Genomic DNA, 20,366 nt, shown 5'->3' with positions numbered 1-20,366 from the left:
CAAATGTCCAAGTGTTTTCTCTCACCATTGTAGGAGATCGGTCAGGGTGGTGGGAAAAATTGTAAAAAGATGCAAACCTTCATGGAAGGTAGGGAGGTTTTTACAAAAGTTTCAGAAAAGGATTTGGCTGAAGGCAGCCAGATTCTCTTATCTGGGAGATGTAAGGGGATGTAAAGAAACTGATCTAGATAAGTAGTTTACTTAGGCCTCAGAAACTGGCCTTTAATCATCCACCAGCAGGACTGCTCTCTCGGGGAAGGGGGGCGAGGGACCATGTTAATTACCCACAAGTGTGTTGACTCAAAGCCTTTGTCATTAAATCTGTACTGAATAAATACCCACAGCACCAACTTGTCAGGGCCACGGTTGCTACAACACCCTCCTCAGGGTCTGTGAGCAGCCTGGTTCCCCTAGCCCGCTTTTTCACTGGATACCTGTGTCTGGGTGTATTCTTTCATCCGTCGTTTGGCCAGGATCTGCGGGTCGGACCCGGCACACCATCCCTACTCCTGTCCATGAAACAAGTACCTGATGAGCTCTTTACTCTTCCTGAGAAAGTTCAAGATTATGCCAGCCCAGTGGATGATAGAGAATAAACAGAAACATAATCCTTGCTCTTAAGTTTACAATTTTGCTGAGGACACAAAGCAGAAGAGAAAAATATTCTTCCAGAATTTCCCTGTGTCTATCTTCTCTCATCTCTTAAATTCTGTCCAAAACTGAGCTCTGGCTCCTTCTCCTCCACCATCACCATTCGCAACAAACTTGCTCCTTTCCTGAATTCTCTCCATTTCAGCTCATGGCACTGCCATTCAGGAGGATGAACAGGTTTGACTGAGGTAGGGTTAAACAGAAACCTAAGAATCATCTTTGCACTCATCCCACATGCAGTAGTTCAGCAAATTCTGACTATCTATGCTAAATATTTCTAAAACTCATCCTATCCTCTCCATTCCCATTGCCATTCTAAGGTTCACATCATCTATCACCTGGGCCACTAACCGGCCTCCCTACCTAAATCTCTTCCTTCTAGTTCATGCCCTAACCCACTGTTCTGATTGCTCCCCATCTTTAGTAGGCATGACGCACAGACCTTTATTAATCTGCCCTCTACCTACCTCTCCAATGTTACATCTTACCACTACCATCACTCCTCCTGCATTCCACTCAGAATAGCATTTCATCCTCCAACCATTCGGAATTTTTTCCCTAGTTCCTCTAACATAGGTTTCACACTTCTAAACCCTGCATATTCAGTTCACTTTGCTAGGGATGCCTCCCCTTTCCTGATCCTATACCTACCTATCCACCTGGTGAATGCCACTTGTGACAAGACCCAGAGACCCTCCCTGACCAGCTTCCATTCCCCATTCTGAATAATCACTCCCTCCACTATGGCATCAAAGACTTTGTACATACTTAAATTATTGCTCCTATCTCCCTACAGTGTTTATTTACAAGTCAGTCTCCTCCAGTAAACTATATTCTTTGAAGTCATCATCATCTTATTTTTGTAAACCTTATTCCAATCCAATGCACACCAAAATCACTCGATATTTGCTGTATGAACTCCATCTCCCTTTCTCATTTTCTTCCCTTTTCTGATAGAATCCCACAACCATGAGTCATGACCCAGTCTAAGAACATAAGTGAGTCACATGATTTAAGAATTCTGATGCCACAGAAGGGGGCACTCTACCCCAAGACTAAATTAGTGAAGTCCCTAAGTAAGACAGAACAATTTTCCCAGCAGAACCTCAAGTCTAAGAGAAGAATCTCTTTCCAGCAGAATTCCATGTCCTCCTGATCCCACCCCAAGATTGTTACAGGTTTCTAAATGGATTTTAAGGCATCCTCATCCTCAGCAGGCCCAGTCTGGTCTTTACTTGCATCCTTTAAAACACAATAGCTTTCACCACTAAGATGTCTCCACCAAAGTTTGTGCAGGGGCAAAGATTTTAGTCTGTAGAGGCTCCTAATATAGTTAATGTTTCCTTAGAGAGTTCCTTGAAACATTGCTCATCTTGGGACTACCTGACCTTAAACCCTACTAAAACTTATTCTGATACTCACTCATCATTTAACAAACATTTACTTAGCACCCACTGTATGCTGCATATTATATCAGAGCTCTGGAGATACCACCCATAATGTATCTTACTTGCCCGAATTGACCTGTCACCATGGCCTAAATGGTACCATGTGTGACAACCATGGTGTGATATGACTACACCTGGCCTCTGCTTATCCTGTGCCAGGACCCAGACCTACATGCCTGCATCTTTCAGCCCCCAACAGAAGGAGCTGTCTTGTAAGTTTATCCCAACTCAAAAACTGCCCAGCTGAAACTACAGCATTTAGTCAATTCCCTCTCTCTCTAATGCCTCTTTCATTTCTGCCAACATTTTCTTATCTTTAAAAATTTCCTTCACTTGGCCTCTTAAGTATTTTCTTTCTCCCTTAAAAGAAAAAAAAAAGCCAAACTAACATTACTTGGCTTCTTATTCATATACAGCTCTCAATACTTTATCAGTGCCTCAGCAGTTCTACAGAGAAAAAAGTATTTCCCATCTGTGATGGTTAATTTTAGGTATCTCCTCAGCTGGGTTGAGGGATACCCAGATAGCTGGTAAAGCACTATTTCTGAATATGTCTATGAGGGTGTTTCTGGAAGAGACTGGCATTTCAATCAGTGAACTAAAGAAGATCAGCCCCCACCCAATGTGAGTGGGCACCATCCAATCAGTTGAGGGTCTGGACATAACAAAAAGGCAGAAGAAAGGCAAATTCTTGCTCTCTTCTGTATCTGGGATACCCTTATCCTGCTCTTGGACATCAGAACTGTAGGTTCTCTACTCTCTGGACTCTGGGACTTCCATCAGTGCTACCCCAACTCACTAGGTTCTCCAGCCTTCAACCCCGGACTGAGCTACACCACTGGCTTCTCTGGTCTCCAGCTTACAGACAGTATATGATAGTACTTCTCAGCCTTCATAATCCCCAGTCAATTTCCATATTAAATTCCCTCTCAACTACCTATCTATCTATCCATCCATCCTATTGGTTCTACTTCTCTGGAAAACCCTGACTAATACACCATCCCTGCTTTATTGGCACCTTCTTGAATTACAGACTAATGCTAAGTAACCACGGCTAGTGACAAAACACTTTCTTTGGTCACAAGTCACAGGTGTGAGAGAAAGCCTAGCACTTGGTAGAAGCTGACCCTAAAGTGGATGGATATTCTTTTAACAAACTAAAACATATCATCAAAACTGAAGGGGTACCTTGAAGAACTGAGGAGGAACTTGAAGAAAACCTTGGGCAGGGTATCTCCAGCACCAGATAAAGTGGATCATCTAACACTAAAAATCCTACTAAATAGTCAAGAACCCATTCATAGGCAGGAAGAGGATGGAACACATGACAGTGAAAGGTCAAACTGTTTCTGATCATCTCAGCCTGGAGATAATCACTCCAACCACTGAACTCCTATACCTGTGTATGTGGTAATGTATTAGTCAGTTCTTACATTGCTATAAAGAAATACCTGAGACTGGGTAATTCATAAAAACAAAAGAGGGCTGGGAGCGGTGGCTTACACCTGTAATCCCAGCACTTTGGGAGGCCAAGGCGGGCAGATCACAAGGTCAGGAGATCAAGACCATCTTGGCTAACACGGTGAAACTCTTTCTCTACTAAAAACACAAAAAATTAGCCAGATGTGGTGGCACGTGCCTGTAGTCCCAGCTACTCAGGAGACTGAGGCAGGAGAATCCCTTGAACCCAGGAGACGGAGGTTGCAGTGAGCTGAGATCGCGCCACTGCACTGCCTGGGCAACAGAGTGAATTCCATCTAAAAAAAAAAAAAAAAAAAAATTATTGCAGCACTATTCACAATAGCAAAGACTTGGAACCAACCCAAATGTCCATCAATGATAGACTGGATTAAGAAAATGTGGCACCATGGAATACTATGAAGCCATAAAAAAGGATGAGTTCACGTCCTTTGCAGGGACATGGATGAAGCTGGAAACCATCATTCTCAGCAAACTATCACAAGATCAGAAAACCAAACACCACATGTTCTCACTCATAAGTGGGAATTGAACAATGAGAACACATGGACACAGGGAGGGGATGATCACACACCGGGGCCTGTCAGGGGTGGGGGGTTGGGGAGGGATAACATTAGCAGAAATACCTAATGTAGGTGACGAGTTGATGGGTGCAGCAAACCACCACAGCACGTGTATATATGTAACAAAACTGCACGTTCTGCACATGTAACCCAGAACGTAAAGTATAATTAAAAAAAAAAAAAAAGAAAAGAGGTTTAACTGGCTCACGGTTCTGCAGACTGTACAGGAAGCACAGCAGCTTCTGCTTTTGGGGAGGCCTCAGGAAGCTTCCAATCATGGGGGAATGCAAAGAAATAGGCACCTTACACGGCAGGAGCAAGAGAGAATGAGGGGGAAGGTGCTACACACTTTTAAACAACCAGATCTCATGAGAACTCACTATCTCAAGGACAGTACAAAGGGTGATAGTGCTAAACCACTCATGGGAAATCTGCTCCCATGATCCAATCACCTCATACCAGGTCCCACCTCCAACACTGGGGATGACAATTTGACATGAGATTTGGTGGGGACACAGATCCAAACCATATCAGGTGCCCTATCCAAACCAGCTCTTAAAATGTTTATCTTACTTGCTAGAAGTTAAGTTCTTTGGCTTCTTATTTCACCTTTATAATCCCTCTTTGGGAGGTAGCATAAATGGCATGATAATTCTAAGTACAGGCCTTAGAATACATAACCTCTGGTATTGTAATTCACAAACTGTATGACCTTGGGCAAATTACCTAAATACTGTATGCCTCAGTTGCCACCTGTAAAGTGGAGATAATAACAGTTCCTACCTCATAACATTGCAGAGTGCTTAACACAATGCCCGGTTCAATATGTTAGCTAAGGGTGGTGGTACTTAGGGCTAATCTTTATTCACTCTACAATCTTGCTACTCAAGTGCAGACCAGCAGCATCAACATCACCTGGGAGCTTATTAGAAATCTCAGACCCTATCCAAAACCTATTGAATCAGATTTTGAATTCTGACAAGATCCCTAATGATTAGTGTGCACACTAATGCTTGAGAAGCACTGCTCTACAATACCCAGACTTGTCCATAATGGGGGGAAAAAAACCTAAAATTTTTTATTCAATAAATGATCTTACCTGTTCGGCTCTGGCAAGCAGTTTTAAAAACCAATCTCATGCATCAACCCTGCCATTTTCCAGTGTCAATCAGCTTTCACAGGTAGATTACCCTACTGAAGAGTGTACCAACATCGTGTTCTTAGCAATTTATCATTTAAAAACAACCTAAGTGTACAATATACTAGAGTAGTATAGTAGTACATATACTACAGACTAGTTTAAACAATAAAGCAACCATTTCCCCAGCATCTTTTTTGCTTCTCCATAATCTTATCTCAATTTACGAATGGCAATGCCAAGGCCAAACACTGAAGGCAACAAATAATCTCTCCCTACCACACTTCTACAATAACAAGAATCTTAGACTATACAGATGTCACAAAATGTGCATCTATATAATGTTCTATAGTTTCCAAAGTGATGTTATACCGTTATTTCATTTAAGCGCCACAATTTTTATTTTACCAAGGAGCAAAATTGAGTAAGTTTCCTGACGAAAATAATGAGTGTCTACTGTTCTAGGGCCTTTAACAACAACAACAAATTTACATTAACGCACCTTAGGTGCCAGGAATTGCAAGATGCATAAGATTAGTTTTTAAAATGTGCCTGCTAGAGCTGAACAGGTTAAGATCATTTATTAAAGGATTTCAGGATTTTTTTTTTTCCATTATGGACAAGCCTAGGTGTTGCAGAGCAGTGCTTCTCAAAGCACTGATGTGCACGCTAATCATTAGGGAGCTTATCAAAATTCAAAATCTGACTCAGTGGGTCTGGAGTGGGGCCCGAGATTTAACAAGCTCCCAGCTGATGCTGATGCTGCTGGTTGGCACTTCAGTAGCAAGGCTGTGCCGTATTTAAAGAATTAGCCCTAACTACCAATATGAAAACTTTACATCCCTGAATCTTCAATTACTCTGAGGTAACACTACTATTATTCTGGCTTGACAGACGAGAAGGCACTGAACAGTGAACTTTCCAGAAATCACAGAGCTGAGATGTGGGAAGGCAGGATTCAAACTTAGGTTCACTGACTCTGCAGGGCACTTTCAACTGTTTGCCTCCCAATATTATCTCAATTAATAGGTAACGAGAGTTCGAAGCCGTGTCCAAAACTATCTTCTGTAACATTCTTCTGGGTCGAGTCCCTGCCCCGCTATAATATGTGCCTAGGGTCAACACAAGGTTGTAGGGCTGGGGAAAGAGGAAACTGAGCCTCTTTTTCAACACAACGGGGAGGACGGAGAACAGACGGCTCCTCCGGCAGACGCGACCCGGCCCGCTCCAAACAACGCTCCGGGCACGACAAGGTTCTCCGGGTGGTCCGCAGACTGGCTAGAGGGGTGGGGCCTACGCTGGGAAAAGGTTCCGGGCGGGTCGTACCAACGCGCGCAGGGGGAAGGAGTTTCCGAGGCCAGGACGGTGTCGCTGCCTACGCGCTCAGTGGCGAGGTGGAGAAACTCTTCATCCATTCCTCGGCTACCTGGTCGAGAGCCGTGGCACCAGGAGCTCTCGCTCCCCACAGCCGACTCCTAAAGACTCTTCCTCCGGCCCCCCTGTCGAGTGGGAGGCCCCGGAAATGGGGGCCGGGCGGTATCGGGCAGGCGGTGGGGAGAAGAGTGTCCTGTCATTTACCAACTCCAGTACGCCCCACACAGATCCACCCGCTTATCTGCCGCCGCTGTAGCCCTTACCAGTTCTTTGGGCGGCTTCTCCTGGGTCTTTCCAAACAGCCCCATGACGAACTGAACCCGTCTTGCCCCTTCCGGCTGTCCGTTCCCCGCGCCCAGGCAGGTCACGGGCAGCCGCCTGGGCGGGGCCCACGGAGAGGGAGGTAGTCCCAACGCCCAGAGTAGGGAGCGGCGGCAGTAGGAGATGGTGCGCATGCGCCATACGCATGCGCAGAATTGAGTGAGTGGGAGACTAGTCAAAAAGGCTGACGTCATTGCACATGTTGTGGGCGTGTCTGTGTGGGGGAGACGACGGATTTGGTGCTTTTCGTAAGGTGTAGAAATGATTGCTCTGAAAGATACGAATTTGTTGGCTACAACTGCTTCTGATACTTCACCTAAACCTAGGTGTTGCACCAGAAGTCTGGATCTCCACGCAGACGTGTACATTTAGCATCACTTTCCCGACAGCTTCATCTTTGTGTCCAGTAGGCAACTCACAGGTGATAAACCAAAAATAACCTCTTTTTCCTCCCGCCAACCCACTCCTCCCCTCTGCTTGCACCACCATCACCTGGTCACTAAACCCTAGGCGTCGTCCTCTCTCCCCTCTTACCAAGTCCCAACCATTCTAACTTCAGTATGTCTGAACTTCAACCCTCTCCTTTCCATCCCAACTGCGGTCGTTTTTTTTCAGGCCATCGCCCTTTCCAGCGTGGGTGATTCCTGCCTAGCATTTGTCCATGTGTGTCCCGTCCTACGCGCCACACTGACCGTGAGCTTAATCACACTCTCAAAGGAATCTGACTAAAGAGAACTAGACACATTTTAGCGCGGACAGTTCCTGATTAGGCCTATACGGTGAGCTATGGTTACTGTCATTACCTCATCCGAGGATGGTGAAGGGACCATTCGTTACCTCAGCCCCATACTCCTGTCTCTGGTGGAATCATAAAATGGTTCGGCAGCTTTGAAAACATTTTGACAATTTCTTAAAATGCTAAACAAAGCCAGCCTTCCATTCCTAGCTATTTACCCAAGAGGGAAAAAAGCATATGTTCTTACAAAGACTTGTACACAAATGCTCATAGCAGCTCTATTTGTAATAGCCGTAAACTGGAAACAATCCAAATGTCTTATCAACAAGTGAATGGATAAACCAGTTGTGATTGATCCATACAAAGGAATAGTACTGAGCAATAAAAAAGTAAACTATTGATAAATGCAACAGCATGGATGAATCTCAAAATAATTCTGCCAAGCGAAAGAAGCCAGAACCGTATGATTCCATTTATACAACATTCTGGAAAATGCAAACTAATACATAGTGACAGAAAGTACATGGGCGGTTGCTAGCGGATAGGAGTGGGGTGGGAAAGAGGCAGAAACGAGGGATTACAAAGAGACACGAAGTTTAAGGGGATGATGGATAATATCTTGATTGTGATGATGGTTTCACAGATGTATACAATATCAAAACTTACCAGGTTGGACACTATGTGCAATTTATTTTATGGCCATCATACTTCAATAAAGTTCTTTTTAAAAAAGCACTACCTGTTCATTGTGAAAAGTTAAACTCTCATTCTCACTTCCTCAGAGGAAAAGGTCTCAAAGGATTCACACCAACTATTAAATATAGTGTGAATCTTCTGAAACCTTTTCCTTTGGAAAATATACTTTTATTTTTATTTGTATTTGTTTTTGAGACTGGGTCTCACTTTGTCACCCAGGCTGGAGTGCAGTGGCAGGATCTTGCCTCACTGCAGCCTCCACCTTCCAGATTCAAGTGATCCTCCCACCTCAGCCTCCTGAGTAGCTGGGTGCCAGCCACCACGCCCACTGTGTTTTTAATTTTTCTGTAGAGACAAGGTTTAGCCATGTTGCCCAGGCTGGTCTCAAACTCCTGGGCTCCAGCGATCCTCCCACCTCAGCCTCTCAAAGTGTTGGGATTACAGGTGTGAGCCACCTTCCCCGGGCCTATTTTTACTTAATTGAGATTATATTATATACATTGAGCCACCTCTCCCAGCCCTATTTTTACTTATTGATATTATGTTATATAAGTTATCCTACAATTTCCTTTTAAGCAAATTTTATGTAGATTTTCATCAGTGTCAATACCTATGGCAGTCCATAGCAAGAATGTACCATAATTTAACCACTTCCCTATTATATAAGATTAAGTTGTTTCTAGTTTTTCCCTAGTAAATAATCCTGCAAATATAGGCACAGTTAAAAATTTTAAACTTAATACCAGTATCTTCCATATATATTGCACTATTGTGAACGCCTACCAATAGTGTATACCAACACTCTTATTCCCTAAATCCATGCTAAAAGTGAATTTTATCAATATTTAAATGTTTGCCAATCTAAGGGCATAAAATATTGTTTTTAACTTTAATTTCCCGGACTACTAGTCTGGATAAGCATCTTTTCATATATTTGTTGGTCATCTGAATTTCTTCTGTGACTTGCTTCTTCATAACCCTTGTTCATTTTCCATTTATCTCCCTCCTTCCCTTATTTCCTTTCTCCCTTCCATTTTAAAGGTGAAGGAGTTCTTTGAAAATGTGGAATTTTTTTAAGTCTCTTTCACCTTTTTTTGAGAATAAACTATAAGCATTTTTTTCAAGTAGGAGGATACTGGATCGCCAATTAGTTAGTCAACAGTATTTCTCAAATGCCTACTATATGTCAGGCATTCTATAGGCTTCAGGAAAATGGCAGTGAGCAAAAAAGAATCTCCTACAATCTGATGATAAGGACAATAGTATTAAACAATGGTTATAGATGAAATTGTATTACTACAAATGTGCAAAATTCTGACTATAAGAAGAACGTGCTGATCAGTGACTCTTCCCTGAGCAAACGACAAATAAGCTGAGACCTGAAGGATGAGCTAGCAGAGAGAGGAAGAGTATCCAGAGTAAAACAGCATGTGCCAAAGAGTCTTCCCAGTTTCTGGGTGGAGGATTTAGGCCACAGCCATTTCAGATCCTAAAGCTGCAGTTGTTCTAAAGCTGGCCATCAATGGCAGAGAGGCCTGGCAGGGTGTGGAGGAAGGTTTGACTTGGCACATGGCCTCTCAATGTCGTACAGAGCTCATAGGTACTGACAGAGCCCTATCAACACATCAGTGCAGTTTCTCTGCACCATGCATCTTGCTTCCACACATTTTCTAGGCTCTATCTTTAGAGTAACATGTACTCTCCATTTGTGTCCTGATACTGCTTTTGCATTGGACAGAGCACTCCTTAGTTGCGGCTGGGGCTGAAGTTTGTCCTTCCTACATGGACCTCAGGAAGCAAGCTACAGATCCTCCCACCTGCTAAGACTCACACATCTGAGGGGGTGGGAAGAACTAAGTGAGCAGGCATTCTAGCTCTTTTCTCCTGCCAAACACAGCAAGTGTTTAACAGGATCACACTCCCCTGCCATATGTTCACATAGACGTTTGTTCACACACATTTTCAAAGGCTTTATGTGCATTCTCCTCCTGATCTCTGAAAAATATAAATAGATGTGTATCCTTCAGAGGTACTTCAATGCGTATGCTTTAAATCCTCCCCTGAATTTGAAATGAAAAACAAAAAAGACTGTTTTTCCTCCACTTTCCAGTTTTCCTTGCTCATTTCACTAAGATATCCGGTCTTAGGGAGCTTCCTGGCTCACAACTGTTCCCCATTTGCCAGGTAGATTGTTAAATGAAATGCTTGGGGCAAGAAAATCATAACCCAATTCCTGGCAAGAATTTTGGCTTTCTAAAGCCAAGATACACCTTGTTTTATACAACAGATGGACCCTGGAAATGTTAGATATAAATCAATGTTTGGAAATTGAACTCCCTCCCATGACTTATATATAATAATTTTGGAGTGGATTTATCTTTGTTTCTGACTAAACTTCAGGACCAAGGGGCTCCCAACCCACAACTTACGACTTGATATAAGGCAAAGACAGACCTTGAGTCACCTCCTGTCCATGTCCAACCTTTCTCCACCAAACTTACAATAATCCTTGTGTTGATTTCCTAGGACTGCCATAACAAAATGCCACAAACTGGGTGGCTTAAAACAATAGAAATGTATTCTTTCAAAGTTCTGGAGACTAGAAGTCCAAAATCAAGGTGTCAGCAGGGCCATGCTCCCTCTGACACTCCGAATAGAATTCTTACTTGCCTCTTCCTACCTTCTAGTGATGGCTGTCAATCATCAGCATTCCTTGGCTTGCTGCTACATCGCTCCAATCTGCTATGAACATATAACCCGATTATATGTTCTCCCCATATGTCTCACTCCAGTCATATTGGATTAAGGGCCAATCCTAAATTCAGTATGACCTTATCCCAACTTACTGTTTACATCTGTGGTTATTATACCTTATTTTCAAATAAGGGTCATATTATGAGGTACTAGGGGTTAGGACTTCAACATAATCTTAACAGGTCACAATTCAATCTATTAACAACCCTCATAGACACACATGGGTGCCTCACCTTAAAGAAAAAAGAGGGTGGCCAGGCACGGTGGCTCACACCTGTAATCCCAGCACTTTGGGAGCCCGAGGCCGGCGGATCCTGAGGTCAGGACTTCGAGACCAGCCTGACCAATATGATGAAACCCCGTCTCTACTAAAAATACAAAAATTAGCCAGGTATGGTGGCATGCGCCTGTAGTCCCAGCTACTCGAGAGGCTGAGGCAGAATTGCTTGAACCTGGGAGGCGAAGGGTGCAGTGAGCCGAGATTGTGCCACTGCACTCTAGCCTGGAGACAGAGTGAGACTCCATCTCAAAAAAAAAAAAAAAAAAAAAGAAAGAAAAGAGAAAAGAGGGTGATAGAGGGTGAGGGGAGAATGGTTAGCTGAATCCTTCTAAAATAAACAGACCTCTATCCTCCATGATCAGGAAGGGAAAGTAGATCTCTCAGGCTTGACCCTAGCTTAGAAGTGGCACCTTCCCCCCGGGAATCATAAAAATCACTGTGGCTGCCTCACGTTGCCCTGTAGAGCACGATTTTTACCACTAAAGGTCCTCTCATGGAGGATTCACACACCTTTCCTTATTTCCCCCACAGCAGAGAAAAAGCCTGAAGTTTAATTTAAAAATCCAACTGGAATATTTAAACAATACTAAAGTCTCCAAAAACAGTATCAGAATTAAAAGAGTGGCATGTGACTTACACATTCAACATTATGGTAGAGTGGATGAAAAACCCACTAAAAACAGAATTTTGGTAAAATGTAACCAGAATTATTTTATGTGCATGGATGATCTCTTTTTAAAAAGTAAGAGAAATCAGGAATGCCTGCCAATAACAGGAACCCAGAACCTGTTAGCATAATTTTTTTGATGTGATAAAGCCTATAGTAAGTAAAATGCACAGTTCTTAAGTGTAAAACACAATTAATTTTTACAAATGTGTGTAAAAGCACTATGTAAATATTTAAAACATGTTCTAAATCTAAACTGGCTCCTTCATGCCCATTCTCAGGCAGTACCCTCAAAAGATAACCAGTATTCTGATTTCTACCTCTGTAGATTAGTGTTGCCTGGGTACGGTGGCTCATGCCTGTAATCCCAGCACTTTGGGGGGCCCAGGCGGGCGGATCACGAGGTCAGGAGATGGAGACCGTCCTGGCCAACACGGGGAAACCCCATCTCTACTAAGAATACAAAAAAAAAAAAAAATTAGCTGGGCATGGTGGCGGGCGCCTGTAGTCCCAGCTACTTGGGAGGCTGAGGCAGGAGAATAGCGTGAACCCGGGAGGCGGAGCTTGCAGTGAGCCGAGATCATGCCACTGCACTCCAGCCTGGGCGACAGGGCGAAACTCCGTCTCAAAAAAAAATAGAAAATAAAAAATAAATAAATAAATAAATAAATAAATAAAATAGTGCTTGGTTTTAACGTTTGGGCAGGGGAACAAGAGGCAAGGCTTTTGGCTGGGCAAAATAGTGAAGCAAAATTGAGATGCCCTAAAGCTGAGAGCTTTAAAGACCTCATTCTCAGTGAAAAGACAGGCTAGGGAAAAAATATATACATACCTGCCAACAAAGAGAGCCAACCAGAAAATATTTGTTTTAGGCTGTAACTCTGGTGAAAAAATAAAAATAGAGGTTTCCTTGAGAAACTGTGTCCGGAATTGGTGGGTTCTTGGTCTCACTGACTTCAAGAATGAAGCCGTGGACCCTCGCGGTGAGTGTTACAGGTCTTAAGGTGGTGCGTCTGGAGTTTGTTCCTTCTGACTTCGGATCAGAAGATTTGAGGGTTCGAGTCCCTTTGTGGTTGCCAAAATGTGTCCGGAATTGGTGGGTTCTTGGTCTCACTGACTTCAAGAATGAAGCCATGGAACCTCGCGGTGAGTGTTACAGCTCTTAAGGTGGCGCGTCTGGAGTTTGTTCCTTCTGATGTTCGCATGCGTTCGGAGTTTCTTCCTTCTGGTGAGTTCGTAGTCTCGCCGGCTCAGGAGTAAAGCTGCAGACCTTCGGGGTGAATGTTACAGCTTTTAACGTAGCGAGACTGGAGTTGTTCGTTCCTCCCGGTGGGCTCGTGGTCTCGCTGGGTTCAGGAGTGAAGCTGCAGATCTTCGCGGTGAGTGTTACAGCTCATAAAAGCAGCGTGGACCCAAAGAGTGAGCACTAGCAAGATTTATTGCAAAGAGGGAAACAACAAAGCTTCCACAGTGTGGAAGGAGACCCCAGCGGGTTGCCAATGCTGGCTAGGGCAGCCTGCTTTTATTCTCTTATCTGGCCCCACCCACATCCTGCTGATTGGTAGAGCCCAGTGGCCTGTTTTGACAGGGCGCTGATTGGTGCCTTTACAATCCCAGAGCTAGATACAAAGGTTCTCCACGTCCCCATCAGATTAGTTAAAGAGTTTTGACACACAGGTTGTCCAAGGCCCCACCAGAGCAGCTAGATACAGTGTTGATTGGTGCATTCACAAACCTTGAGCTAAACACAGGGTGCTGATTGGTGTGTTTACAAACCTTGAGCTAGATAGAGTGCCGATTGGTGTATTTACAATCCCTGAGCTAGACATAAAGGTTCTCCAAGGCCCCACCAGAGCAGCTGGATACAGAGTGTGGATTGGTGCACTCACAAACCCTGAGCTAGACACAGGGTGCTGATTGGTGTGTTTACAAACCTTGAGCTAGATACAGAGTGCCCACTGGTGTGTTTACAATCCCTGAGCTAGACATAAAGACTCTCCACATCCCCACCAGACTCAGGAGCCCAGCTGGCTTCACCCAGTGGATCCCATATAGGGCGGCAGGTGGAGCTGCCTGCCAGTCCTGCACCATGCGCTCGCACTCCTCAGCCTTTGGGCGGTCGATGGGACTGGGCGCCGTGGAGCAGGGGGCAGCTCTCCTCCGGGAGGCTTGGGCCGCACAGGAGCCCATGGAGTGGGTGGGAGGCTCAGGCATGGCAGGCTGCAGGTCCCGATCCCTGCCCCTGGGGAAGGCAGCTAAGGCTCAGTGAGAAATCGAGCACAGCGCCGGTGGGCTGGCACTGCTGGGGGACCCAGTACACCCTCCGCAGCCGCTGGCCCGGGTGCTAAGTACCTCATTGCCTGGGGCCAGCAGGGCTGGCCGGCTGCTCCGAGTGCGGGGCCCGCCAAGCCCACGCCCACCCGGAACTCCAGCTGGCCCACAAGCGCGGCAGGCAGCCCGGGTTCCCGCTCGCGCCTCTCCCTCCACACCTCCCTGCAAGCTGAGGGAGTGGGCTCCAGCCTTGGCCAGCCCAGAAAGGGGCTCCCACAGTGCAGTGGTGGGCTGAAGGGCTCCTCAAATGCTGCCAAAGTGGGAGCCCAGGCAGAGGAGGTGCCGAGAGCAAGCGAGGGCTCTGAGGACTGCCAGCACGCTGTCACCTCTCAAAACCACAATCATAAGACTGCCCTCCTATAAGTCTAAATTTATTCTACTTTCATGGTATTGGAAATCCCAAGCCTAGATATTAATTTAAACTGTTCTTATAACATCCTGGGGATCTGACGAAAGCAGTACAGACTCTTTTTGAATGAACATACTCCAAATCCAGACACTGTAGTATTTCTACAAATTATGGCCAACAAAAATTACCAAATATATGAGACAAACATTAATGGCCAGGGGTAAATTTTAAAAGCATCACATTTATGTTTCAAAGCACTTCAGATACTAGAATTCTCAAATGTAGAGTATAAAATGTTATGCTTAAAGTGTTCACAGAAATAAAAGAGAGACTTGAAAGAAACAAGAGACCATTAAAAAATGACCAAGTAAAAGAAAGAAAAAAAAAGAAAAAACAAACAAAAATTGACCAGATAAAATTAAAAATAAAAGAATTTCTAGACATGAAAAATGTAGTAATTGAAATAAGAAACATAGTCACTAAATAAACCTCAAGGAATAAATTAAGCAACAGATTACACATTAGAAAGAATAAGTAAATCAGAAGATAGATCTGAATTATCCAAAATAATAACGCCGAAAGATATAAAGACATGAATATATAAGAAAGAAGATGAGATACAGATGTTAGAATATGGATATCAATTATGTGTTTAATTGAAGTTCCAGAAAGATTGACATGAGAAACTGGAAGAGACAAGATTTTGAAAAGATAATGGCTAAGAATTTCCCCAGATTTATTAAGACGTTAATCTTGAAGATTCAGGAAGTAGTCATGCATCACTTAATGACGGGGATACGTTCTGAGAAATGCATGTTACGTGATTTCATCATTGTGCAAACATCATAGAGTGTACTTACGCAAATCTAGGTGGTATAGCCTACTAGATACCTAGGCTATATAACCTATTGCTACTAAGCTAAAAACATATATGGCATGTTACTATACTGAATACTGTTGGCAGTTGTAACACAATGGTAAGTATTTGCGTATCTAAACATAGAAAAGATACAGGAACAATATATATGATATTATAATCTTATAGAACCACTGTTGCCTGAAAGGTTGTCATACAATGCATAACTGTACATAAATCTTACGCAGGTTAAATACAAACAGCCACACGTTATAGTGGCCATGCAGAACATCGAAGACACCAAGATTTTAAAAGCAACCAGAGGCCGGGCCCAGTGTGTCACGCCTGTAATCCCAGCACTTTAGGAGGCCGAGGTGGGCAGATCACGAGGTCAGGAGATTGAGACCATCTTGGATAACACGGTGAAACCCCGTCTCTACTAAAAATACAAAAACAAAATTAGCCGGGCATGGTGGTGGGCACCTGTAGTCCCAGCTACTTGGAAGGCTGAGGCGGGAGAATGGCGTGAACCCGGGAGGCAGAGCTTGCAGTGAGCCGAGATCGTGCCACTGCACTCCAGCCTGGGCGACAAAGGGAGGCTCTGTCTCAAAAAAAAAAAAAAGCGACCAGAGAGAAAAGATAGAATACATACAAGAAGACAACACACACTGTCAACATCCTACTCAATAGCAACAATGGAAGCTAAAAGAAAGTGAAAGAACGTCTTCAAATACTGAGGGGAAAAAAAATCCCCAAAGATCTAAAAATCAAAACAATTGAACTCATGGAGATCAAGAGCAGAAGGATGGTGATCAGAGGCTGGGAAAAGTAGTGAGGGGTTTGGGGAAGGTGGGGATGGTTAATGGGTACGAAAAAATTTAGAAAGAATGAATAAGACCAAGTATTTGATAGCACAACAGGGTGACTACAGTCAGTAGTAATTTAATTGTACATTTAAAAACAACTAAGAGAGTATCATTGGATTGTTTGTAACACAAAGGATAAATGCTTGAGGGGACGGGTATGCCATTTTCCAGGATGTGATTATTATATATTGCATGTTGTATCAATACATCTCTTGTGTCCCATAATTATATATTCCCTATGTACCCACAATAATTAAAAATTAAAACATTTTTAAAATCCTCAAAATAATAACTTACAGTCATGCCCTGCTAAATTATCACCCCTATGTGAAAGTAAAATAAAGACATCTTTAATGGGGACAAAAACCTAATGACAGACACAAAAACCCCACAATCCAACAGATCAACACTAAACAAAATTCTAAAGAATGTAGTTTAGAAATAATAACCATGATCTCAAAAGAAAGGCCCTTACATATAAGAAGAAATCATGACAATTTAGTGAACTTGTGGTTGATATTTAAAAAGTTGCTTATAGAAAACTTATCTAATTTGGGAAGTCCAAAAAGATGGAAGTAAAGCATTTTACCACAATCATATGAAAAAATAGATGAGAAGTCATTGAAGTTAAAATGATTCTGGACTCTAATTTTTTTTGAGAAAAGGTGAAGACTTTGACTAATTTATATATTAAGTAAGTTTGTTAGAATTTTAAGGATAGCTGATAAAATAAAAGCAGTACTTCCAAATGGTAGAGAAAAAATGGAATTAAGAATATCACTCAAAATAAGGTAGGACGGACAATACAGAAAGTGGAAGACACAAAAGACAATTACAGAATTAAATTAATTAAGTTAAATTAAAGATACATTTGGATTCATAATAAAATGGACTAAATTCTCCAGTAAAGAGAGAGATTTTCAAACTAGATTTTTTTTACATCTAGTTTTAAGCTATTTCAAAGAGACACACATACAACATAGGATACAGCAAGACTGAAAGTAAAAAAGTAAGAAAGACACGAAAAATCATATTTACTAGACAAATATTAACCAAAATAAAGCTGTTATAACTATATTATTAATCAGATAAAATAGAGTTTCAGGCAAAATAACTTTTTAGGGATAAAAAAGTTTATTACAAAATGATAAATTTTTCAATTTACCCAGATGCTAATCATGTAGTCTCAAAAAAAGCGAAGCAAAACCGACAGAATTTCAAGGAGAAATATAAACCCACTGTATGAGTCTTCTCAGGCTGCTATAACAAAATACCAAACACTGAATTTATTTTCTCATAATTCTGGAGGATAGAGGACCCAGACTTCTCACTGTGACCGCACATGGCCTTTTCTCCGTGTACCCACAAAGGGAGAGAGAGAGAGAGATCTGTGGGAATCTCGTCCTCCTTTTAGAAGGGCACCATCAGCTCTACCAGATTAGGGCTTCCTCCTTATTATTTCATTTAACCTTAATTACCTCTCTAAAGGCCCTATGTGCAAATACATTTACATTGGGGGTTAAGGCTTAAACATCTGAATTTCATGGGGGCACAATTTAGTCCATAACACCCACCATCATGAAGGGAAATTTTAAGATTTTTCTTTCATTAATTAATTGCTTAAGAAGACAAACATTTGATAAAGACAGAGAAGACATGAAAACAAGATATGCTTGATTGAATTGTCACATCCTGCCCACATCAAGTAAATAATAAGCTACCACATATGGAATATTTATAAAAATTGACTACATACTAGAATATAAAAGAAATGAAGAAATCACTCTAATGCACATCACATTTCATGACCACATTTCAATTGGGTTAGAAATCAATGACAAAAAAGAAATCAGAACAAATATTTTGTAAATGTAAGAACGTATTTCCAGGCCGGGCACGGTGGCTCACGCCTGTAATCTCAGCACTTTGGGAGGCCGAGACGGGCGGATCACGAGGTCGGGAGATCGAGACCATCTTGGATAACACGGTGAAACCCCGTCTCTACTAAAAATACAAAAAAATTAGCTGGGCGTGGTGGTGGGCGCCTGTAGTCCCAGCTACTCAGGAAGCTGAGGCAGGAGAATGGCGTGAACCTGGGAGGCAGAGCTTGCAGTAAGCCAAGATCGTGCCACTGCACTCCAGCCTGGGCGACTGAGCGAGACTCCATCTCCTAAAAAAAAAGAAAGAAAGAAAGAAAAAAACATATTTCGAAATAACTCAAAAGTCAAAGAAATCACAATGGAAATCGGGGAACCTGGATTTCCACCACATCTGGTAGTAACAAGACAACCATGGGGTGGTGTCAGAGAGGGCTAGTGGAGACCCAGAACTTTCACCATCACCTAGTGATAATGAGAGGACCCCTACCACTGTGTCTTTTGAAAATGTGTAGAGAACTGGAGCTCCCACCTCTGCTCAGCATTAAGCAGGAAGCTCTCCTAGATCTCACTGGAACTAAGCAGGGAACTTGGACTTCGTCTGCCTAGAAGCAACAAGGTGGCTCCCCAACTTTTCCTCCAAAGCAGCATCAGAGAAAGCCAGCAGAAACTGAAGTTTGAGTGGAATGCAGAATCTCAGGGCATAACATGAGAGTCCAGATTTCAAATGAAAATCACTCATCATACCAAGAACCAGGAAGATTTCAAACTCAATGAAAACAGACAATCAATAGATGCTTTACTGGATTGAATAATGTCTCCCAAAAATTCATGTTCACCCGGAGCCTGTGAATGTGACCTTATTTGGAAATAGGGTCTTTGCAGATAAATCAAGTTAAGATGTCATACAGGGCCAGGCGCGATGGCTCACACCTGTAATCCCAGCACTTTGGGAGGCTGAGGCAGGTGGATCACTTGAGGGCAGGAATCTGAGACCACACTGGCCAACATGGTGAATCCCTGTTTCTACTAAAAATACAAAAATTAGCGAGGCATGGTGGCACAGGCCTGTAATCCCAGCTACTCAGGAGACTGAGGCATGAGAATCTCTTGAACCTGGGAGGTGGAGGTTGCAGTGAGCTGAGACCACACCACTGCACTCCAGCCTGGACAACAGAGCTGTCTAAAAAAAAAAATGTCATACAGGACTAGAGTAGGCCCTAAATCCAATATGACTGGTGAATTTATATGGGAAATTTGGATATACACACACAGGAAAGAAAGTCATGTAGAGACGGGGCAGAGACTAGAGTGATGCATCTAAATGCCAAAGAACACCAAGGGATTATCTGCAACCACGAGAAGCTGGATGAGGCAAGGAGGGATTCTTCCCTAGCACCTTCACAGGGAGTATGACCATGCGAACAGCTTGATTTCAGACTTCTAGCCTCAATAGCCATGAGAGAATAAATTGATGTTATTTTAAGCCGTCTAGTTTATAGTAATTTCTTACTAATATAGATGACAAGACCTAGATGATAGAGATGTTAGAATTAGCTAATAAAGATGTTTAAAATGTATTTTTATTGAAAAATAAAAAGTATATATTTATGTGTTCAACATAATATTTTGAAATATGTATACGTTGTGGAATGGCTATATTGAGCTAATTAATATATGCATTACCTCATATGTATCATTTTTGTGTGTGCCAAGAACACCTAAAATCTACTCTCTTAGCCATTTTCAAGTATATAATACATTATTATTAACTTACAGTTACCATATTGTCCAATAGGTCTCTTGAGCTTATTCTTCCAGTATAACTAAAATTTTGGATCCTTTAGCCAACGTCTCCCCATCCTCCTTCCCACACCCCAAATCCCTGGTAACCATCATTCTATTCTCTGCATCTAGGAATTTGATGTTTTTTCAGATTCCACATATCAGTGAGATCATGCAGTGTATCTGTGTGCCTGA

General features: G+C 42.7%; 1 protein-coding gene across 1 annotated transcript in view; it reads right to left on the bottom strand.

The window, feature by feature from the left end:
- The window catches only part of CHMP3 (charged multivesicular body protein 3), a 54,369-nt gene extending 47,244 nt beyond the window's left edge, over positions 1 to 7,125 (bottom strand). Inside the window, exon 1 of the mRNA XM_054475773.2 lies at positions 6,917 to 7,125. Coding sequence (XP_054331748.1) covers positions 6,917 to 7,108 — 192 coding nt within the window. The 5' untranslated portion in view covers positions 7,109 to 7,125. The remainder of the gene's footprint in view (positions 1 to 6,916) is intronic.
- Between the last annotated feature and the right edge of the window lie 13,241 nt (positions 7,126 to 20,366).

The sequence above is a fragment of the Pongo pygmaeus genome, chromosome 12 (genome assembly GCF_028885625.2).
Source record: "Pongo pygmaeus isolate AG05252 chromosome 12, NHGRI_mPonPyg2-v2.0_pri, whole genome shotgun sequence".
In the NCBI taxonomy this organism is placed as follows: domain Eukaryota; kingdom Metazoa; phylum Chordata; class Mammalia; order Primates; family Hominidae; genus Pongo; species Pongo pygmaeus.
Note: the sequence above shows the minus strand (reverse complement) of the source record. Positions and strands in the feature narration are given on the sequence as shown.